Source organism: Chiloscyllium plagiosum, unplaced genomic scaffold, assembly GCF_037043375.1.
Source record: "Chiloscyllium plagiosum isolate Xiang-an unplaced genomic scaffold, Cpla_swu_hap1 HiC_scaffold_21, whole genome shotgun sequence".
NCBI lineage: Eukaryota > Metazoa > Chordata > Chondrichthyes > Orectolobiformes > Hemiscylliidae > Chiloscyllium > Chiloscyllium plagiosum.
Window position 1 is genome coordinate 9,420,218 of NW_028270159.1, and position 23,547 is coordinate 9,443,764.

Sequence of the window (23,547 nt, forward strand, 5' to 3'; positions counted from 1 at the left end):
TGATTTGGGAAGGGGATTGGCAGTGAGTACTCACCGTACAGTGATTTGGGAAGGGGAATGGCAGTGAGTACTCACCGTACAGTGATTAGGGAAGGGGGATTGGTATTGAGTACTCACCGTACAGTGATTTGGGAAGGGGATTGGCAGTGAGTACTCACCGTAATGTGATTTGGGAAGGGGATTGGCAGTGAGTACTCGCCGTACAGTGATTTGGGAAGGGGATTGGCAGTGAGTACTCACCGTACAGTGATTTAGGAAGGGAATTGGCAGTGAGTACTCACCGTACAGTGATTTGGTTAGGCGGTTGGCAGTGAGTACTCACCGTATTGTGACTAGGGAAGGGGATTGGGAGTGAGTACTCACCGTACAGTGATTAGGGAAGGGTGTTGGCAGTGAGTACTCACCGTGCAGTTATTAGTGAAGGGAAGTGGTAGTGAGTACTCACCGTACAGTGGTTTGAGAAGGTGATTGGCAGTGAATACTCACTGTACAGTGATTAGTGAAGGGGATTGGCAGTGAATACTCACCGTACAGTGATTTGGGAAGGAGATTGGCAGTGAGTACTCACCGTGCAGTGATTTGGGAAGGAGATTGGCAGTGAGTACTCACCGTACAGTGATTTGGGAAGGAGATTGGCAGTGAATACTCACCATGCAGTGATCTGGGAAGGGTATTGGTAATGAGTACTCACCGTACAGTGATATAGGAAGGGGATTGGCAGTGAGTACTCACTGTACAATGTTTGGGGAAGGGGATTGGCAATGAGTACTTACCGTAGAGTGCGATTGTGTGGTAGATTTTGCCTTGTCTCCTCTCCTGTGTATGGAGAATCAGGCTATTTGGAATTTTTGTGTTGAGGACCCAGAATACCATGTATGGCCTCGCTGTGTGTGTAAGAGAGAGAGAGAGAGAGAAAGCAATCATTCTGTCTGTTTAATAGATAAATGCTTGAGGAGCAGGTCATCATAGAATTCTTACAGTGTGGAAGCAGGCCATTCGGCCCATCAAGTGCACACTCACACTCTTAAGAGCATCCCCACCCAGACAACCCATGCACCATATCACTCTGCATTTCCCATGGCCAACCCACACTGACTTGCATATCTTTGGACTGTGGGAGGAAACCAGAGCATCTGGAGGAAACCCACGCAGACACAGGGAGAACATGCAAACTCCACACAGACAGTCACCTGAGGGAGAATCGATCCTGGGTCCCTGGTGCTGTGAGCCACCATACTAACCTGGGGTCAGAAGCTGACATTTGAGAATCTGTTGACACAGCCCCTTGACAACGCCCTCAGTGAGTGAGCCCCATCTCCCAACCCTCTTGTGTGTTAAAGCCTCTCTCCTTCTCCTGTTCTCATTCACCTCCGCAATAGACTCTTACCCCCACCACCTGCCTCAGAACTCAGGCTTCATCCAGTCTCCTTCCACTCATGCGCCCCTCCACATTTGAAAGTCTAACACTCTCTGAGTGAACGTCCTACACTGCAAGGACACCCACTGCAGCGATTGAAGAAAGCAGCTCACCCCCACACATTCATGGGGGAATTAGGGTCAGGCAGTAAGTGCTGGGCTCAACCAGCGATGCCAACACCCTGGAAGCAAATTAAATCAATCCATGATTTTTGATTGTTTAATCCTGAAATCCAGTACTTACGTTCGAAGGTGAATTCCAGGCCGTTGTTGGATAAACGGTAAGCCTCCATCTCCGAAATACAGTTGTTTCCTCTAAGGTAAAGTAAGGTTGGAATTACTGTCAGCACAAACTCCCACACTCCCATCATTTTGGCACCATTACCACTAGATCAGGTTTTGCTGACAACATTCAATGGTCTCAGCACAGATCACCGAATGCCTACAGTGTGGAAGTAGACCATTCAGCCAATCAGGTCCACACTGCCCCTTTGAAGAGCATCCCACCCAGACTCACCCTCTATCCTATCCCCACATTTCCCATGGCTAGCCCACCTAGCCTGCACATCCCAGGGCACTACGGGACAATTTAGCATGGCCAATCCACCCTACACTGCACATCCCTGGGCAATATGGAATAATTTCCCATGGCCAATCCACCCTACACTGCACATCCCTGGGCACTTTGGGGCAATTTCCCATGGTCAATCCACCCTACACTGCACATCCCTGTGCACTATGGGGCAATTTAGCACGGCCAATCCACCCTACACTGCACATTCCTGGGCAATATGGAATAATTTCCCATGGCCAATCCACCCCACACTGCACATCCCTGGACACCAAAGAACAATTTCCTATGGCCAATCCACCCTACACTGCACATCCCTGGGCACTATGGGGCAATTTCCCATGGCTGATCCACCCTAAACTGCACATCCCTGGGCACTATGGGGCAATTTCCCATGGCTGATCCACCCTAAACTGCACATCCCTGGACACTATGGAATAATTTCCCATGGCCAATCCACCTTAAACTGCACATCCCTGAACACGATGGGACAATTTCCCATGGCCAATCCACACTAACCTGCACATCCCTGGGCACTATGGGACAATTTGCCATGGCCAATTCACTCTAACCTGCACATTTTTGAACTGTGGGAGGAAATCGGAGCACCCGGAGGAAACCCACACAGACACGGGGAGAAAGTGCAAACTCCACACAGACAGTCACCCGAGGCAGGAATCGAACCCGGAACCATGGTGCTGTGAGGCAGCAGTGCTAACCACTGAGCCACAGTGCTGCCCAGATGGAGGACATTCGGCCTGCTGTGTTTGTGGCAGCTCTCTTAACAGCAGCTATTTAACTTGTCTCCCTCTGTCATCCCATTGCCACCGACCTGCAAATCATTACACCCTCCTGAGCATATATCCCAATCCCTTCGGAAAGCAATGACTGAAGCTGCCTCCGCCCATTCCCAGACAGCTGAATCCAGATCCTAACCACTTACTGTGAAAGGAAGATTCTCCTCAATAGCATAAAGCCAAATACAGAAGAAGACCATTCTGCCCATTGAGTCTACCCGGCCATTCAGTGGAATCTTGGCTAAAGTGATAACCATCAACTTGATTTTCCTGCCTTTCCCCCATAATCTCTCCCCCATAACCTCTCCTGCATAACCTTTGCCCCATAACCTTTCCCCCATAACCTCTCCCCCTAACCTCTCCCCATAACATTTCCCCCATAACCTTTCCCTCATAACCTCTCCCCATAACCTCTCCCCCATAACCTCTCCCCCTAACCTCTACCCATAACCTCTCCCCCATAATTTTTCCCCCATAACCTTTCCCCCATAACCTCTCCTGCATAACCTCTCTCCCATAATCCCTTCCTGATTAAAAATCTTGGCCTAGAATAGACTTCATGACTCAGCCTTGACAGCCCTCTGTGGTGAAGAATTCCCCAAATTCACTCCCCTTGGGGGCAAGACATTCCTCCTCCGTCTCTGCCACCCCCTTACCATGAGATGATGCCCTCTGGCCCTCAAGGGAAAACAGCTCCTCCCCACCTACTCTGCCTCGCACCTTGTGGGTGTCAATAAAGGTGCCCTCAATTCTCCATATTCCAATTCACACAATCCCAAACTACTCACCCCCGCCCCCCTCCTCATAAGACAACCCCTGGGATCAGGCTGGGTGAAGCTTGCCTGAACTGCCTCCAAACGCTAGTCCATCTTTCTTTCGATAACTAGATCACAACATTCCAGCTATAGTTTGAATAGTTCCTTGTCTAGTTTTGACGAAATCTCCCGACTTTTATATTCCTTTCTTTTGGAATTGAAGGCCAATAATCCACTTGCCTTCCCTATTTCCCGCTGAGCTCGGATATTCCCTCTTTGCAATTCATGGACGGCGACTCCCAACTCCCTCTGAGCTCCTCGGGTCACTGCTGCTTCTTTTGCCAGTCACCTCCAGTTCCCAATCTCCTGTTACCAGGAAAGTTTCTCCCTCTCTCCTCTGTCCAGTTGAACGCCTCAATCAGACCTCCAGACAAACCTTCTCCAGTAAATCCATCCCCACCCTGTGCAGTAATGAAAATCTCTGGTGTCTGGAGCCTGGTTCTCATTAATCTTTCTTGTGCCCTCTCTTGTGTCTTCAATATCCTTCCTAAAGGGCAATGCCAAGAATTGGCCACGACATGGTTGAGGCCAAGCCTGTGTTTTTAAGCTTTTCTTCTGACGGAGTTTTTCTGACAATCTGATCAAGCAGCGTTCCAAAAAAAGACACAAATTCGTAAACCCGCCCTGAGGTCTGAGTTATCCAGGTAACTCTTCAGGACCCTGAAGCAACTGATTTATCAGACCATTAGCTCTACGAGCACAGTTAGGCCAATCGGCCCATCAAGTCTGTTCCACCATTTGAACATGGCTGATATGTTTCTCCATCCCATTCCCCTGCCTTCTCCCCATAACCCCTGAGCCCCTTACTCATCCAGAACCTATCTATCTCTGTCTAAAACCTACTCAATGACTTCGCCTTCTCTGCCTTCTGTGGCAACACTTTCCACAGATTCCCCACCCTCTAGCTAAAGAAACTCCTCCTCATCTCAGTTCTAAAGGGTCATCCCTTCACTCTGAGGCTATGCCTCGTGTCTTAGTCTCCCCTACTCATGGAAACATCTTCTCCATGTCCACTCTATCCAGGCCTCTCAGTATTTTATAGGTTTCAACTGGATTCCCACTGCACCCCCCATTTCTTCTAAACTCCAGAGAGTACAGACCCAGTGTCCACAACCGCTCCTCAAATGACAAGCCCTTCATCCCTGGATCATTGTTGTGAAGCTCCTCTGGACTCCTTCCAATGTCAGCACATCCTTCCTTAGATACAGGGCCAAACACTGCTCACAATATTACCATTGAATAGTACATCACGACTGTATGACAAACCCTTTTGCTGATTCTTGACTCTCGAGCAGAGAGAGTTGAGGAAATGTTGAGTAGGAGAATTGGGAATGTTCTGGATAGAGTAAATAAGGGGGGATTGTTTCCGCTGGTGGGAGGTCAGGCACCAGACAGAATACGTCTGAGGTGGTTGATAAAAAAGAGCAGAGCTTTCCTTCCCGTAGTTTCAGAAGTGATCAGATCAGATCGATGACTGAAGAGGAGAAACAACGATGTTTCAAGGGAAGGGACATGAGTGTGGGAACTAATCGGAAAGGTCTCTTTCTGCTCTGTGTGATTCTACTGGAGAAACCATTTGTTGGGTTTGCACACAACACGACTCAGAGTTCTCTGAATTCATCTCTCCATCTGACTCGAACCCTGTTGTGAATGTTTCATACACACGCCATTCTGTTCACATCACTGGGTCAGTCATTGAGCCTCTCCCTCTGGGGTCATGGGTTCAAACCCCAACTCAGCTCCTGATGAAAACTAGATTAATAAATCTGGAACTGAAGGCTAGACTTAATGTTGAACCAGGGACCACCCTGTATTGTTGTAAAAACCCATTTGGTTCAGTCATGTCCTGATTGAGGATCATATACAAGGTATTACACATGGTTTATACACAGGGTATTGGTGAGACTGCACCTGGAGTATTGTGCGGAGTTTTGGTCCCCTTATTTGGGGAAAGATGTAGTGGCGTTGGAGACAGTTCAGAGGAGGTTCACTAGATTGATTCCAGAGATGTGGGGTTTGTCGTATGAAGAGAGATTAAAGAGATTCAGCCTACAGTCTGGCATTTAGAAGAATGAGGGGAGATCAAATTGAGGCATTCAAGATGATAAAAGGTGTGGATAAGGTAGACATGGAGCGGATGCTTCCTCTTGTGGGGCATTCTAGGACGAGAGATCACAGTCTTAGGACAAGGGGGAGCAAATTTAAAACAGAATTGAGGAGAGACTACTTCTCCCAAAGGGTTGTGAATCTATGGAATTCGCTACCTCAAAGTGCGGTGGATGCTGGGACAGTGAGTACATTTAAGGAGGGGTTAGACTGATGTTTAATTGGTAATGGGTTGAAGGGATATGGGGAGATGGCAGGAAGATGGGAGTGAGATGCACATCAGCCATGATCGAATGGCTGAACAGACTCGATGGGCCGAATGGCCTAATTCTGCTCTGTCCAACCTTCCAGCTCAGCACCATCCTCATGGCCTGTCCCACCTGCCAATCTTCCTTACCACCTATCTGCTCCACCCTCCTCTCTGACCTATCACCTTCATCCACCTACTGTACTCTTTGCTACCTTTTCCCCAGCCCCAACCCCACCTCCCATTTATCTCTCCACCCTGGAGGCTCCCTGCCTCCATTCCTGATGAAGGGCTTTTGCACGAAACGTCGATTATCCAGCTGCTCGGATGCTGCCTGACCGGCTGTGCTTTTCCAACACCACTCTAATCCAGACTCCTATATCTTATGAACTTACAAACTTTTATTCGAATGGTGGAGCAGGCCTTGAAGCACTGAATGGCCTACGCTTTGTTTCTTAGCATTGCTTGATGGGTTGAATGGCCTCCTCCTGTTCCTGCTGACTCGTAGATCTCAGTCCCTCCAGCATCAATGAGAAACCAAACCACTGTCAAAGGAGGGGAATATAAAATGGTCTTACATTCTCATGTAGCCTTTTATCAACGTTTTGTTCATTTGGACAACGGGGCTGATCAGGATAAAGGTGTTGTCCACTTGACCGAATTCCTGGCGGTATGGCTCATACTGGGTTGCCCAGCGGAGGAGGTACCACTTTCCTGTGAACTGTCAGTAATGAAGAGGGTTAAGAAGGAATGTTACGTGGGGAAGATACCACAGTGTTTCTCTTCATAAACACACAGGGCATGTCACACAGGCTACGAAAAATGGAAAGGTTATGATTCCGCTAAACAAAATCCTCACAGTGGGGAAGCAGATCGTTCGGCTCATCAAGTCATCACTGACCATTGAGGCTCAGTGGTTAGCACTGCTGCCTCACAGCGCCAGGGACCCGGGTTCAATCCCAGCCTTGGGTGACTGCCAGTGTGGAGTTTGCACATTCTCCCTGTGTCTGTGTGGGTTTCCTCCGGGTACTCCGGTTTCCTCTCACAGTCCAAAGGCGTGCAGGTTAGGGTGGATTGGCCGTGGGAAATTGTCCATGGTATTCAGGGACGTATAGGCTAGGTGCATTAGTCAGGAGAAATGTAAAGTAATAGGGTTGGGGAATGGGTCACTCTTTGGAGGGTCAGTGTGGACTTGTTGGGCCGAATGGCCTGTTTCCACACTGTAGGGATTCTATGACCCTTACCCTGTAACCCCATACTCCCCATGGCTAACCCACCCTGCACATTTCTGGACACTATGGGGCAATCGTTTCATGGCCAATCCACCCAAACTTGCACATCTTTGGACTGTGGGAGGAAACCCCCCGCAGACGTGGGGAGAATGTGCAAACTCCATACAGACAGTCACCCGAGGCTGGAATCAGACCTGAGTCCCTGGTGCTGTGAGGCAGCAGCACTAACCACTGAGTCACTGTGCCGTCCCGAAGTTGCAAGTTTCACTTGAGTCAGGTAGGAGCTGAACCTGATCCATTGCCTGACGCATTATCCATTGCACCACTGTTCCCTGCCCTACAGAGTGTAGGTGAGACCACACCTAGAGTACAGTGGAGCTTATTGGTCTCCTTACCTAAGGGAGGAAGGATAAATGTATTTGGAAGCAGGTCAGAGGCCGAGTATACAGGCTGAAGCCTGAATGAGTTTGTTGTGTAATGAGGAAAGGTTGGACACATTTGGTTTATACCCACCAGGGTTTGGGAGAGTGAGAGATGACGCATACAGCATTGAAGGGCATTGACAGTGTGGACATCGAGAGGATGTTTCCTTCAATGGGACAATATTGAATTGGAACCTCTGCCTAAAAATACAAGGTTACCCCGAGAGACAGAGATGGGGTAAAATATTTCTCCCAACTTTGGAACTCTCTTCCTGAAGAGAGCATTTGAATACTTTTAAGTGATACAATGACACAATGTAGAGGAGGCCATTCAGCCTACTGAGTCTGTACTGTCAAAGCTAACCTTACACTTTGCAGCACGAGACCCAAAGCCTTTATGACATGGCGCATGCTCATCCAAGCATTTTATAAAGATTGTGAGGCTTCCTGCTTCAACTACCCTCCCAGGTGGCACAGTCCATACACTCACAGAGTCATAGAGATGTACAGCACGGAAACAGACGCTTCGGTCCAACCCATCCATGCCGACCAGATATCCCAACCAATCTAGTCCCACCTGCCAGCACCCGGCCCATTTCCCTCCAAACCCTTCCTATTCATATACCCATCCAAATGTTGTAATTGTACCAGCCTCCACCACTTCCTCTGGAAGCTCGTTCCATACACACACCACCCTCTGCACGAAAACATTGCCCCTTAGATCCCTTTTAAACCTTTCCCCTCTCACCCTAAACCTATGCCCACTAGTTCTGGACTCCCCGTCCCCAGGGAAAAGACTTTGCCTATTTATCCTATCCATGCCCCTCATAATTTTAGAAACCTCTATAATGTCACCCCTCAGCCTCCGACGTTCCAGGGAAAACAGCCCCAGCCTGTTCAGCCTCTCCCTGTAGCTCAGATCCTCCAACCCTGGTAACATCCTTATAAATCTTTTTGGAACCCTTTCAAGTTTCACAACATCTTTCCGATAGGAAGGAGACCAGAATTGCATGCCATATTCCAACAGTGGCCTAACCAATGTCCTGTACAGAGGCACCATGACCTCCCAACTCCTGTGCTCAATACTCTGACCAATAAAGGAAAGCATACCAAACGCCGCCTTCACTATCCTATCTACCTGCGACTCCACTTTTAAGGAGCTATGAACCTGCACTCCAAGGTCTCTTTGTTCAGCAACACTCCCATGGACCTTACCATTAAGTGTATAAGTCCTGCTAAGATTTGCTTTCCCAAAATGTAGCACCTCGCATTTATCTGAATTAAACTCCATCTGCCACTCCCATTGGCCCATCTGGTCAGTTAGGGACAGACAACATCGGCCATGTCCCAAGAGTGGACAGTGGCACGGTATTTGTTCAGCTAGTGCTATGGGAGTGGGGGTGGGGGTCGGGGGTGGGGGTGCAGTGTTGGTGGGTGATGGCTCTAATGGCAATACCGCTGGGCCGTCAACCTCGAGACCCAGAAACTGCCTGGGGGACCTGAGTTGAAATCCTGCCATGACGGATGGTGGAATTTGAATTTAATGAAAATATCTGGGATTAAGAGTCTAATGATGACCATGAATTGAAGGTGGGGTGGGTGGGGGGGTTCGGTGGAGGTAACCAAATGGAGCCCATCTGGAAAGGAAGCTGCCATCCTTACCTGGTCCGGCCTACATGTGACTCCAGACTCACAACAATGTGGTTGACTCCTAACTGCCCTCTGGGCAATTAGAGATGGGTAATAAATGCTGGCCCAGTCAGTGAATAAAGGAGGTCACTGCCCTCCCAACAGCTTGTATTGTTAAATACTCCCCGTGACATAGTACTGAGTCACACAGCACAGCACAGGAAGATCCCAGGCCGGTTTCGTCTTCACTGAACTTAGGTGGGGCATTTGGATTAGCACATGCCTCTGGGTTGGGTGGTAAAGTGGCAAAGGAACCAAAACTGTCTGCTGTCAAATGTGCACTAACTTCCCCCGGCCATCGAGTGGTTGTTGGATCAACTTGCTCTCAGATTAGGGCATTGTCCACCCTGATTGGTCCTCAGCCAAGTGGTCACTGCAAACTGAGGAGGGTGGGTGGAGGGGGATTTTGGCCATATCGATGTGGGACATGAGTCACTTAGCCATCTGGAAACAGGTAAAGGTTTCGGGCCTAACTCCAACAAAGGGAGGAATGTTTGAGTGCTCTAGGTCTGTACTCGATGGAAATGAGAAAGATGAGGGGGATCTGATTGAAATTTACAGAATACTGAGAGGCCTGGACAGAGTGGATGTTGGGAAAATGTTTCCATTGGTGAGAGGGCACAGCCTTAGAGTAAACGGCAGACCTTTTAGAATGGAGATGAGGAGGAACTCCTTCAGCCAGAGAGTGGGGAATCTGTCATTGCCACAGAAGGCTGTGGAGGCCGGGTCAGTGAGTATATTTAAAACAGAAATAGATAAGTTCTTGATTGTAAGAGGGATCAAGCATTATGACGAGAAAGCGGAAGAATGAGGTTGAGGAATCTATCAGCCATGATTAAATGGTGGAGCAGACAGATTGGGCCAAATGCCCTAATTTCTATCCCTGTGTCTAATGTACTGATGGAGTGAGTCAACCAATTCGGAATTTACAGCAAGCTGAGGAATTTATGGTCACCTTTGAACTCTCCGATGATTAATCCAGGTGTGTTTGTGGGGGATTGGGTGAGCTGAAAATGTGTTGCTGGAAAAGCGCAGCAGGTCAGGCAGCATCCAAGGAGCAGGAGAATCGAAGTTTTGGGCGTGAGCCCTTCTTCAGGAATGAGGAGGGTGTGTCCAGCAGGCTAAGATAAAAGGTAGGGAGGAGGGACTTGGGAGAGGGGTGTTGGAAATGCGATAGGTGGAAGGAGGTCAAGGTGAGGGTGATAGGCCGGAGTGGGGGTGGGGGCGGAGAGGTCAGGAAGAAGATTGCAGGTTAGGAAGGCGGTGCTGAGTTCGAGGGATTTGACTGAGACAAGGTGGGGGGAGGGGAGATGAGGAAACTGGGGAAATCTGAGTTCATCCCTTGTGGTTGGAGGGTTCCTAGGCGGAAGATGAGGCGTTCTTCCTCCAACCATCGTGTTGCTATGGTCTGGCGATGGATGAGTCCAAGGACCTGCATGTCCTTGGTGGAGTGGGAGGGGGAGTTGAAATGTTGAGCTACAGGGTGGTTGGGTTGGTTGGTCCGGGTGTCCCAGAGGTGTTCTCTGAAATGCTCCACAAGTAAGCGGCCTGTCTCCCCAATATAGAGGAGGCCACATCGGGTGCAGCAGATGCAATAAATGATGTGTGTGGAGGTTCAGGTGAATTTGTGGCGGATATGGAAGGATCTCTTGGGGCCTTGGAGGGAAGTTAGGGGGGAGGTGTGGGCGCAGGTTTTGCATTTCTTGCGGTTGCAGGGGAAGGTGTCGGGAGTGGAGGTTGGGTTGGTGGGGGGTGTGGATCTGACGAGGCAGTCACAGAGGGAGTGGTCTTTTCGGAACGCTGATAGGGGAGGGGAGGGAAATATATCCCTGGTGGTGGGGTCCGTTTGGAGGTGGCAGAAATGACGGCGGATGATGCGCTGTATATGGAGGTTGGTGGGGTGGTAGGTGAGGACCAGTGGGGTTCTGTCCTAGTGGCGGTTGGAGGGGCGGGGCTCAAGGACGGAGGAGCGGGAAGTGGAAGAGATGTGGTGGAGAGCATCGTCAATCATGTCTGGGGGGAAATTGCGGTCTTTGAAGAAGGAGGCCATCTGGGTTGTACGGTAATGGAATTGGTCCTCCTGGGAGCAGATGGGGCGGAGACGAAGGAATTGGGAATTTGGGATGGCGTTTTTACAGGGGGCAGGGTGGGAGGAGATGTAGTCTAGGTAGCTGTGGGAGTCGGTCGGTTTATAGTAAATGTCTGTGTTGATTCGGTCCCCGAGATAGAAATGGAAAGGTCGAGGAAGGGGAGTCTGAGACGGTCCAGATGAATTTGAGGTCGGGGTGGAAGGTGTTGGTAAAGTGGATGAACTGTTCAACCTCCTCATGGGAGCACGAGGCAGAGCCGATACAGTCATCGATGTAGCGAAGGAAAAGGTGGGGGGTGGTGCCAGTGTAGCTGCGGAAGATGGACTGTTCCACATATCCTATGAAGAGGCAGGCATAGCTGGGGCCCATGCGGGTGCCCATGGCTACTCCTTTGGTTTTGAGGAAATGGGAGGATTGGAAAGAGAAGTTGTTCAGGGTGAGGACCAGTTCAGTCAGTCGAAGGAGGGTGTCAGTGGAAGGGTACTGGTTGGTACGGCAGGAAAGGAAGAAGTGGAGGGCTTTAAGTCCTTCGTGATGGGGGATGGAGGTGTACAGGGACTGGATGTCCATGGTGAAGATAAGGCGTTGGGGACAGGGGAAGCGAAAATCATGGAGGAGGTGGAGGGCGTGGGTGGTGTCCCGAACGTAAGTGGGGAGTTCTTGGACTAAGGGGGACAGGACCGTGTCGAGGTATGCAGAGAGGAGTTCGGTGGGGCAGGAGCAGGCGGAGACAATGGGTTTCCTCATTCCTGAAGAAGGGCTCATGCCCGAAACGTCGATTCTCCTGTTCCTTGGATGCTGCCTGACCTGCTGCGCTTTTCCAGCAACACATTTTCAGTTCTGATCTCCAGCATCTGCAGACCTCACTTTCTCCTCGGGGATTGGGTGAGGGCAGGGTTTGGACTGAGCTTGGAAATAACTCGCAGTCAAATAACCTGCCATCGACTGTCTGAACAGTACAAGGTCACTCAGCTCCTTGAACCTGTCCCATGTGAGGGTGGTGGGGGGGTGGGGGGGGGGGGGTTTAACAACTCTCACTGTGTTCACAAGAGGAAAAGGCAGTCCGTTTTGGAGATGGGTTGGGGGCTAAACAAAGTCAGGTGTTATCAATCTGACATTGTTCATGGTCTGCTGGCACCACCTGCTGGTGGAAACAAGCAGAGCACCTGGAATGACAGGGACAGTGATTCTGAGACTCGATCCCAATGTGACACCCCCCACACACCCCCTTATCCAGGTTTGAACGTTGTCATAGTCACTCAGTGATAACTGAGAGAGCAGGGGACTATTAGAGAGTGAAGGCTATGTGTGAGGGTGATCCTAACCCACACCCGAATTCTTACTCTAACCCTAACCCTAACCCTAGCTATGACCCTAACCCTGACATTTACCCTAACCATAACCCTAACCCTAGCAATAGCCGTAACCCTAACCTAACCCTAATCCTAACTCTAACCCTGACCCTAACTCTAACCATAACCCTAACCTGAACCTGACCCTAACCCCAACCTAACCCTAACCCTCACCATAACCTAACCCTGACCCTAACCCTGACCCTAACCCTAACCATAACCCTAACCTGAACCTGACCCTAACCCTAATCTAACCCTGACCCTAATCCTAACTCTAACCCTAACCCTAACCCTAACCCTGATCCTGACCCTAACCCTAACCTAACCCTAACCCTCACCCTATCCTAACCCTGACCATAACCCTGACCCTAATCCTAACCCTAACCCTAACACTAACCCTAACCCTATCCCTGACTCTAATCCTAACCTTGACACTAACCCTAACGCTAACCCTAACCCTGATCCTGACCCAAACCCTAACCTAACCCTAACCCTCACCCTATCCTAACCCTGACCCTAATCCTAACCCTAACCCTAACACTAACCCTAACCCTATCCCTGACTCTAATCCTAACCCTGACCCTAACCCTAACGCTAACCCTAACCCTGATCCTGACCCTAACCCTAATCTAACCCTAACCCTAACCCTCACCCTATCCTAACCCTGACCCTAATCCTGACCCTAATCCTAACCCTAACCCTAACACTAACCCTAACCCTATCCCTGACTCTAATCCTAATCCTGACCCTAACCCTAACCCTAACCCTGATCCTGACCCTAACCCTGACCCTAACCCTGACCCTAATCCTAACCCTAACCCTAATCCTGACCCTAACCCTGACTCTAACCCTGACCCTAACACTAACCTTAATCCTGATCCTAACCCTAACCCTAACCCTGAGAGGTGGGGGTGGGGGTGGGGTGGGTGTGGGGGAGAGGTGGGGGTGGGGTGGGGTGGGAGTGGGGGTTGGGTGGGGGTAGGGGTGGGGTGGGGGTGGGGTGGGGTGGGGGAGAGGTGGGGGTGGGGTGGGGTGGGGGAGAGGTGGGGGTGGGGGTGGGGTGGGGTGGGAGTGGGGGTGGGGTGGGGGTGGGGGTGGGGTTGGGGAGAGGTGGGGGTGGGGGTGGGGTGGGGTGGGAGTGGGGGTGGGGTGGGGGTGGGGTGGTGTGGGGGTGGGGTTGGGGAGAGGTGGGGGTGGGGTGGGGTGGGGGAGAGGTGGGGGTGGGGTGGGGGTGGGTGTGGGTGTGGGGGTGGGTGTGGGGGTGGGGTGGGGTGGGGGAGAGGTGGGGGTGGGGGTGGGGTGGGGTAGGAGTGGGGGTGGGGTGGGGGTAGGGGTGGGGGTGGGGGTGGGGGTGGGGTGGGGGAGAGGTGGGGGTGGGGTGGGGTTGGGGAGAGGTGGGGGTGGGGGTGGGGTGGGGTGGGGGTGGGGTGGGGGTGGGGTGTGGGGGTGAACGACTGGAGAGAACCTGTGGGGATGATGCTGAGAGAGAGGAAGCGAGAAGAGAAAGGACAGTCAAACAAAGGGATTGCTGATGACAAGCCGAGAGGGAGATAAACACTGAGCAGGGTGTTGACGAGAACAGTTCTGAGGAAGGGTTACTGGGCCTGAAACATTGACGCTGTTTCTCTCTCCACAGATGCTGCCAGACCTGCTGAGTTCCTCCAGCAATTTCTGTTTTTACTTGAGAAGGTTAAATTGGTGTTCTTTGCCTTCTCTTTGTTTATTCTTCGATATCTTTAATCTTTATTTTATTTTAATGTTTTAGAGAACTGGCGTCAAAATCCACTTTGGAGCAAATATTTAATTCGATAAAAAGTCTGGAATTAGAAGCTAGTCTCACGGAAACCACACAACTGTCCCAAATAGTCCATCAGGCGTTTAGTATTGCTGATAAATGACTCATTTTGTGGAACTTTGCGTCTTGCACTCTTCAGGACAATTTGCAAGAATACCTATTCAAGGGGAAAGTTTGCATTCTGTCTCCAGCCTCCTCAACCCCAGGTGGGGGGTTTACCCTCAGGGACACCACTCCTCAGGTAGGAGGAGAGTCCTTTATAGTAACCTCAGCCGGTGCAGGAATTGAACTGAGCTAACCTCCTCTCAGCATTGGTGCTGTCATGCCTCTTTGGAATCTAGTACACTTCAATCCAGTCACCTCTCCCCCTTCTTCAACGAGTACAGGCCTAAATTGTTCAATGTTTGCTCATAAACAAACCTCTTCACCCAGGGACCAGCTGAGTGAGCTCAGAACTCCCTCCCATAAAAGTCATTAAGTATCTATTCATCAAGTAAGGAAAACAGATTTTGACACAATAGCCTAGGTGAGGTCTCATCAGCTTTGGGGTGCCACAGTGGCTCAGTGGTTAGCACCACTGCCTCAGAGCACTAGGGACCTGGGTTTGATTCCACCCTCGGGTGACTGTCTCTGTGGACTTTGCACATTCTCCCTCTATCTCCCTCCGGGTGCTCTGGTTTCCTCCCATGACCCAGAGATGTACAGGTTAGAGTGGATTCCCCATGGGAGAGGTGTGGGGGTGCTTGATGTGGATGGGAGGGCCATTATGCCTGGTTTTTGGGGATCCTAGGAATTTTGTTTGCAACATGACATCTGTACCTTCATTTTAATCCCTCCCTCACGTTCTACTGGAATATCCCAATGATTGGCTGTAGATGCACTCTAACCTTTTGTGACTCATGTACAAAGACACCCAGATCCCTCTGCACTTTAGCTTTGGGGCTGAAAGGGCTCAAAGTGTTTGGAGTAAGTTTCAGGGGCAGGACTTTGAGTTTGAGGATCAGCCGTGATCATATTGAATGGCGGAGCAGATTGGAAGGGCTGAATGGCCCCGTTCCCAATATTTGGGTGTAGCATTCCACAGCCTCCCGACATAAGCATTAGTACACAGCTTGTCTACTCTTCTTACAAATGTGGACAACCTCACAACTTCCCACAATGTACACCATCACCCAATTACTGCCCACTCACTTCACCAATAAATATTCCCTCGATATTCCCTCATCATCTCTTTGTAGCCTCCCCACAGCTCACTTTGCTTCACGTCTTCGTACGGACAACAAATTGGGTGAGAATACAGTGACTGCCCTCACCCACATCATTCCTATCGCTGGGGCGTTGCTGAGGCCTGAGAACGGAGATCTACAATGCTTTGATAATGACTGTTTGCAAAAATGAGAATTGCCCATTCAACAAAAACTGAAATATGCTGGGAGCACTCAGTAGGTCTGGGAGCTGGAGAGGAATCAGAGACCCTTCCTCAGAACTGATGGTTCAAGGAAAAAAATTGGATTTGTGCAGAAGACTGGGTTTGGGGGGGGGGGGGGGGGGAAAGGAATAAGGAGTGAACAAGGAGTGGGATAGAGCCCAAACAGAGAGAAAAGAATTTGGACAAAGGAGCAGGTAACGTTCTGGAAGGATGGGGCAATGGCTGTTAATGGAGACTGTTAGGAGCCGACAATGGGCTGTGTGTAATGGCAGCCCATGTGACAACAAGGCTTGGTGTGTGGGGTTGGGGTAAGGACATGGTAGAAGATCTCACAAGCCCTAAAATTGTTGAACTCGATATTGAGTCCAGAGACAGCAGAGTTCCCAAGCAGAAAATGATGTGCTGTTTTTCCACTTTGTGCTGAGCTTCACGGGAGCACTGGAGCAAGCCTGAGACACACAGATGTTGGCTGGGAACAGGGTGTTGTGTTAACGTGGCAGGCAACTGGAAGCTCAGTGTCATTTTTATGGGCAGAACGTAGATGTTCAGTGAAGTGATCACCCAGTCTATGCTTTGTTTCCCCAAAGTAGAGGAGACCACATTGTAGTAAGCAAGTGCAGTAGACTAGATTGTGAGCATCTGCAGTCATTGTTTTTACCTCCTAGATTGTGAGAAGTGCAGGTAAAGTGCTGCTTCACCTGGAAGGTATGTTTGGGTCCTTGGATATTGAGGAGGTAAATAGACAAGTATAATACCTTCAGTGGGGCCACCATGGGGATGGGGAGGTGGGGGGATGTTGGGACTGAAGGAGGAGAGGACTGGAGTGAATTGTCCCTGCGGAAGGCGGACAAGGGAGGGGAGGGAATGTGTGTGTGTCTGGTGGTGGCATCTCCCCGGAGATGGCAGAAATGGTGGCTACTGATCCTCAGGATGTGGCTGCTGGTGAGATGAGAGGTAAGGACGAGGTGAACCCTATCGCTGTTATGAGAGGGGGTGAAGGTAGAGGTGTAAGGTGGACATTTTAGAGGCTACTTTGTTGGAACTGAATCATCAGAACAAATGGGATGGAAACAGGTACCGTACTGTTGGAGGGTCAGTGCTGAGGGAGCGCCACACTGTCGGAGGGTCAGTGCTGAGGGAGCGCCACACTGTCGGAGGGTCAGTGCTGAGGGAGTGCCGCACTGTCGGAGGGTCAGTGCTGAGGCAGTGGGCACTGTCGGAGGGTCAGTGCTGAGGGAGTGGGCACTGTCGGAGGGTCAGTGCTGACGGAGCGCAGCACTGTCGGAGGGTCAGTGCTGAGGGAGTGCCGCACTGTCGGAGGGTCAGTGCTGAGGGAGTGCCACACTGTCGGAGGGTCAGTGCTGAGGGAGTGCCGCACTGTCGGAGGGTCAGTGCTGAGGCAGTGGGCACTGTCGGAGGGTCAGTGCTGAGGGAGTGGGCACTGTCGGAGGGTCAGTGCTGAGGGAGTGACGCACTGTCGGAGGGTCAGTGCTGAGGGAGCGCAGCACTGTCGGAGGGTCAGTGCTGAGGGAGCGCAGCACTGTCGGAGGGTCAGCGCTGAGGGAGTGCCGCACTGTCGGAGGGTCAGTGCTGACGGAGCGCAGCACTGTCGGAGGGTCAGTGCTGAGGGAGTGCCGCACTGTCGGAGGGTCAGTGCTGAGGGAGCGCAGCACTGTCGGAGGGTCAGTGCTGAGGGAGTGCCGCACTGTCGGAGGGTCAGTGCTGAGGGAGCACCGCACTGTCGGAGGGTCAGTGCTGAGGGAGCGCCGCACTGTCAGAGGGTCAGTGCTGAGGGAGTGCTGCACTGTCGGAGGGTCAGTGCTGAGGGAGTAGGCACTGTCGGAAGGTCAGTGCTGAGGGAGTGCCGCACTGTCGGAGGGTCAGTGCTGAGGGAGTGCCGCACTGTCGGAGGGTCAGTGCTGAGGGAGCGCCGCACTGTCGGAGGGTCAGTGCTGAGGGAGCGCTGCACTGTCAGAGGGTCAGTGCTGAGGGAGTGGGCACTGTCGGAGGGTCAGTGCTGAGGGAGTGGGCACTTTCGGAGGGTCAGTGCTGAGGAAGTGCCGCACTGTCGGAGGGTCAGTGCTGAGGGAGCAGGCACAGTCGGAGGGTCAGTGCTGAGGGAGTGCTGCACTGTCGGAGGGTCAGTGCTGAGGGAGTGGGCACTGTCGGAGGGTCAGTGCTGAGGGAGTGCCGCACTGTCGGAGGGTCAGTGCTGAGGGAGCGCCGCACTGTCGGAGGGTCAGTGCTGAAGGAGTGGGCACTGTCGGAGGGTCAGTGCTGAGGGAGTGGGCACTGTTGGAGGGTCAGTGCTGAGGGAGTGCCACACTGTCAGAGGGTCAGTGCTGAGGGTGTGCCGCACTGTCGGAGGGTCAGTGCTGAGGCAGTGGGCACTGTCGGAGGGTCAGTGCTGAGGGAGTGGGCACTGTCGGAGGGTTAGTGCTGAGGGAGTGTGGCACTGTCGGAGGGTCAGTGCTGAGTGAATGGGCACTGTCGGAGGGTTAGTGCTGAGGGAGTGCGGCACTGTCGGAGGGTCAGTGCTGAGGCAGTGCCGCACTGTCGGAGGGTCAGTGCTAAGGGAGTGCCGCACTGTCGGAGGGTCAGTGCTGAGGGAGCAGGCACTGTCGGAGGGTCAGTGCTGAGGGAGTGGGCACTGTCGGAGGGTCAGTGCTGAGGGAGTGGGCACTGTCGGAGGGTCAGTGCTGAGGGAGTGCCGCACTGTCGGAGGGTCAGTGCTGAGGGAGTGGGCACTGTCGGAGGGTTAGTGCTGAGGGAGTGCCGCACTGTCGGAGGGTCAGTGCTGAGGGAGTGCCGCACTGTCGGAGGGTCAGTGCTGAGGGAGTGGGCACTATCGGAGGGTCAGTGCTGAGGGAGTGGGCACTGTCGGAGGGTCAGTGCTGAGGGAGTGGGCACTGTTGGAGGGTCAGTGCTGAGGGAGTGCCACACTGTCAGAGGGTCAGTGCAGAGGGTGTGCCGCACTGTCGGAGGGTCGGTGCTGAGGGAGTGCCGCACTGTCGGAGGGTCAGTGCTGAGGGAGTGGGCACTGTCGGAGGGTCAGTGCTGAGGGAGTGGGCACTGTCGGAGGGTCAGTGCTGAGGGGGTGGGCACTGTCGGAGGGTCAGTGCTGAGGGAGTGCTGCACTGTCGGAGGGTCAGTGCTGAGGCAGTGCCGCACTGTCGGAGGGTCAGTGCTGAGGGAGTGGGCACTGTCGGAGGGTCAGTGCTGAGGGAGTGGGATCTGTCGAAGGGTCAGTGCTGATGGAGGGCCGCACTGTCGGAGGGTCAGTGCTGAGGGAGCGCCGCACTGTCGGAGGGTCAGTGCTGAGGGAGCGCCGCACTGTCGGAGGGTCAGTGCTGAGGGAGTGCCGCACTGTCGGAGGGTTAGTGCTGAGAGGGGGCCGCACTGTCGGAGGGTCAGTGCTGTGGGAGTGCCGCACTGTCGGAGGGTCAGTGCAGAGGGAGTGCCGCACTGTCGGAGGGTCAGTGCTGAGGGAGCGCCGCACTGTCAGAGGGTCAGTGCTGAGAGAGTGGGCACTGTTGGAGGCTCAGTGCTGAGGGAATGCTGCACTGTCGGAGGGTCAGTGCTGAGGGAGTGCCGCACTGTCGGAGGGTCAGTGCTGAGGGAGTGGGCACTGTCAGAGGGTCAGTGCTGAGGAAATGGGCACTGTCGGAGGGTTAGTGCTGAGGGAGTGTGGCACTGTCGGAGGGTCAGTGCTGAGTGAGTGGGCACTGTCGGAGGGTTAGTGCTGAGGGAGTGCGGCACTGTCGGAGGGTCAGTGCTGAGGCAGTGCCGCACTGTCGGAGGGTCAGTGCTGAGGGAGCAGGCACAGTCGGAGGGTCAGTGCTGAGGGAGTGCTGCACTGTCGGAGGGTCAGTGCTGAGGGAGTGGGCACTGTCGGAGGGTCAGTGCTGAGGGAGTGCCGCACTGTCGGAGGGTCAGTGCTGAGGGAGCACCGCACTGTCGGAGGGTCAGTGCTGAAGGAGTGGGCACTGTCGGAGGGTCAGTGCTGAGGGAGTGGGCACTGTTGGAGGGTCAGTGCTGAGGGAGTGCCACACTGTCAGAGGGTCAGTGCTGAGGGTGTGCCGCACTGTCGGAGGGTCAGTGCTGAGGCAGTGGGCACTGTCGGAGGGTCAGTGCTGAGGGAGTGGGCACTGTCGGAGGGTTAGTGCTGAGGGAGTGTGGCACTGTCGGAGGGTCAGTGCTGAGTGAATGGGCACTGTCGGAGGGTTAGTGCTGAGGGAGTGCGGCACTGTCGGAGGGTCAGTGCTGAGGCAGTGCCGCACTGTCGGAGGGTCAGTGCTGAGGGAGCAGGCACTGTCGGAGGGTCAGTGCTGAGGGAGTGGGCACTGTCGGAGGGTCAGTGCTGAGGGAATGGGCACTGTCGGAGGGTCAGTGCTGAGGGAGTGCCGCACTGTCGGAGGGTCAGTGCTGAGGGAGTGGGCACTGTCGGAGGGTTAGTGCTGAGGGAGTGCCGCACTGTCGGAGGGTCAGTGCTGAGGGAGTGCCGCACTGTCGGAGGGTCAGTGCTGAGGGAGTGGACACTATCGGAGGGTCAGTGCTGAGGGAGTGGGCACTGTCGGAGGGTCAGTGCTGAGGGAGTGCCGCACTGTCGGAGGGTCAGTGCTGAGGGAGTGGGCACTGTCGGAGGGTCAGTGCTGAGGGAGTGGGCACTGTTGGACGGTCAGTGCTGAGGGAGTGCCACACTGTCAGAGGGTCAGTGCAGAGGGTGTGCCGCACTGTCGGAGGGTCGGTGCTGAGGGAGTGCCGCACTGTCGGAGGGTCAGTGCTGAGGGAGTGGGCACTGTCGGAGGGTCAGTGCTGAGGGAGTGGGCACTGTCGGAGGGTCAGTGCTGAGGGAGTGGGCACTGTCGGAGGGTCAGTGCTGAGGGAGTGCTGCACTGTCGGAGGGTCAGTGCTGAGGCAGTGCCGCACTGTCGGAGGGTCAGTGCTGAGGGAGTGGGCACTGTCGGAGGGTCAGTGCTGAGGGAGTGGGATCTGTCGAAGGGTCAGTGCTGATGGAGGGCCGCACTGTCGGAGGGTCCGTGCTGAGGGAGCGCCGCACTGTCGGAGGGTCAGTGCTGAGGGAGCGCCGCACTGTCGGAGGGTCAGTGCTGAGGGAGTGCCGCACTGTCGGAGGGTTAGTGCTGAGAGGGGGCCGCACTGTCGGAGGGTCAGTGCTGAGGGAGTGCCGCACTGTCGGAGGGTCAGTGCAGAGGGAGTGCCGCACTGTCGGAGGGTCAGTGCTGAGGGAGCGCCGCACTGTCAGAGGGTCAGTGCTGAGAGAGTGGGCACTGTTGGAGGCTCAGTGCTGAGGGAATGCTGCACTGTCGGAGGGTCAGTGGTGAGGGAGTGCCGCACTGTCGGAGGGTCAGTGCTGAGGGAGTGGGCACTGTCAGAGGGTCAGTGCTGAGGAAATGGGCACTGTCGGAGGGTTAGTGCTGAGGGAGTGTGGCACTGTCGGAGGGTCAGTGCTGAGGGAGTGGGCACTGTCGGAGGGTCAGTGCTGAGGGAGTGCTGCACTGTCGGAGGGTCAGTGCTGAGGCAGTGCCGCACTGTCGGAGGGTCAGTGCTGAGGGAGTGGGCACTGTCGGAGGGTCAGTGCTGAGGGATCAGGCACTGTCGGAGGGTCAGTGCTGATGGAGGGCCGCACTGTCGGAGGGTCAGTGCTGAGGGAGCGCCGCACTGTCGGAGGGTCAGTGCTGAGGGAGCGCCGCACTGTCGGAGGGTCAGTGCTGAGGGAGTGCCGCACTGTCGGAGGGTTAGTGCTGAGAGGGGGCCGCACTGTCGGAGGGTCAGTGCTGAGGGAGTGCCGCACTGTCGGAGGGTCAGTGCAGAGGGAGTGCCGCACTGTCGGAGGGTCAGTGCTGAGGGAGCGCCGCACTGTCAGAGGGTCAGTGCTGAGAGAGTGGGCACTGTTGGAGGCTCAGTGCTGAGGGAATGCTGCACTGTCGGAGGGTCAGTGCTGAGGGAGTGCCGCACTGTCGGAGGGTCAGTGCTGAGGGAGTGGGCACTGTCAGAGGGTCAGTGCTGAGGAAATGGGCACTGTCGGAGGGTTAGTGCTGAGGGAGTGTGGCACTGTCGGAGGGTCAGTGCTGAGTGAGTGGGCACTGTCGGAGGGTTAGTGCTGAGGGAGTGCGGCACTGTCGGAGGGTCAGTGGTGAGGCAGTGCCGCACTGTCGGAGGGTCAGTGCTGAGGGAGCAGGCACAGTCGGAGGGTCAGTGCTGAGGGAGTGCTGCACTGTCGGAGGGTCAGTGCTGAGGGAGTGGGCACTGTCGGAGGGTCAGTGCTGAGGGAGTGCCGCACTGTCGGAGGGTCAGTGCTGAGGGAGCACCGCACTGTCGGAGGGTCAGTGCTGAAGGAGTGGGCACTGTCGGAGGGTCAGTGCTGAGGGAGTGGGCACTGTTGGAGGGTCAGTGCTGAGGGAGTGCCACACTGTCAGAGGGTCAGTGCTGAGGGTGTGCCGCACTGTCGGAGGGTCAGTGCTGAGGCAGTGGGCACTGTCGGAGGGTCAGTGCTGAGGGAGTGGGCACTGTCGGAGGGTTAGTGCTGAGGGAGTGTGGCACTGTCGGAGGGTCAGTGCTGAGTGAATGGGCACTGTCGGAGGGTTAGTGCTGAGGGAGTGCGGCACTGTCGGAGGGTCAGTGCTGAGGCAGTGCCGCACTGTCGGAGGGTCAGTGCTAAGGGAGTGCCGCACTGTCGGAGGGTCAGTGCTGAGGGAGCAGGCACTGTCGGAGGGTCAGTGCTGAGGGAGTGGGCACTGTCGGAGGGTCAGTGCTGAGGGAATGGGCACTGTCGGAGGGTCAGTGCTGAGGGAGTGCCGCACTGTCGGAGGGTCAGTGCTGAGGGAGTGGGCACTGTCGGAGGGTTAGTGCTGAGGGAGTGCCGCACTGTCGGAGGGTCAGTGCTGAGGGAGTGCCGCACTGTCGGAGGGTCAGTGCTGAGGGAGTGGGCACTATCGGAGGGTCAGTGCTGAGGGAGTGGGCACTGTCGGAGGGTCAGTGCTGAGGGAGTGCCGCACTGTCGGAGGGTCAGTGCTGAGGGAGTGGGCACTGTCGGAGGGTCAGTGCTGAGGGAGTGGGCACTGTTGGACGGTCAGTGCTGAGGGAGTGCCACACTGTCAGAGGGTCAGTGCAGAGGGTGTGCCGCACTGTCGGAGGGTCGGTGCTGAGGGAGTGCCGCACTGTCGGAGGGTCAGTGCTGAGGGAGTGGGCACTGTCGGAGGGTCAGTGCTGAGGGAGTGGGCACTGTCGGAGGGTCAGTGCTGAGGGAGTGGGCACTGTCGGAGGGTCAGTGCTGAGGGAGTGCTGCACTGTCGGAGGGTCAGTGCTGAGGCAGTGCCGCACTGTCGGAGGGTCAGTGCTGAGGGAGTGGGCACTGTCGGAGGGTCAGTGCTGAGGGAGTGGGATCTGTCGAAGGGTCAGTGCTGATGGAGGGCCGCACTGTCGGAGGGTCAGTGCTGAGGGAGCGCCGCACTGTCGGAGGGTCAGTGCTGAGGGAGCGCCGCACTGTCGGAGGGTCAGTGCTGAGGGAGTGCCGCACTGTCGGAGGGTTAGTGCTGAGAGGGGGCCGCACTGTCGGAGGGTCAGTG

At 54.3% G+C, this 23,547-nt stretch overlaps 1 protein-coding gene across 1 annotated transcript in view; it reads right to left on the reverse strand.

Annotated features, from left to right (window-relative positions):
- Positions 1-23,547, reverse strand: part of LOC148146089 (uncharacterized) — a 75,259-nt gene that overhangs the window by 14,319 nt on the left and 37,393 nt on the right. The window contains exons 2-4 of the mRNA XM_087998235.1: positions 6,531-6,673; positions 1,661-1,731; positions 774-884 (exon numbers count right to left, since the gene is read on the reverse strand). Coding sequence (XP_087854361.1) covers positions 774-884; positions 1,661-1,731; positions 6,531-6,673 — 325 coding nt within the window. The remainder of the gene's footprint in view (positions 1-773; positions 885-1,660; positions 1,732-6,530; positions 6,674-23,547) is intronic.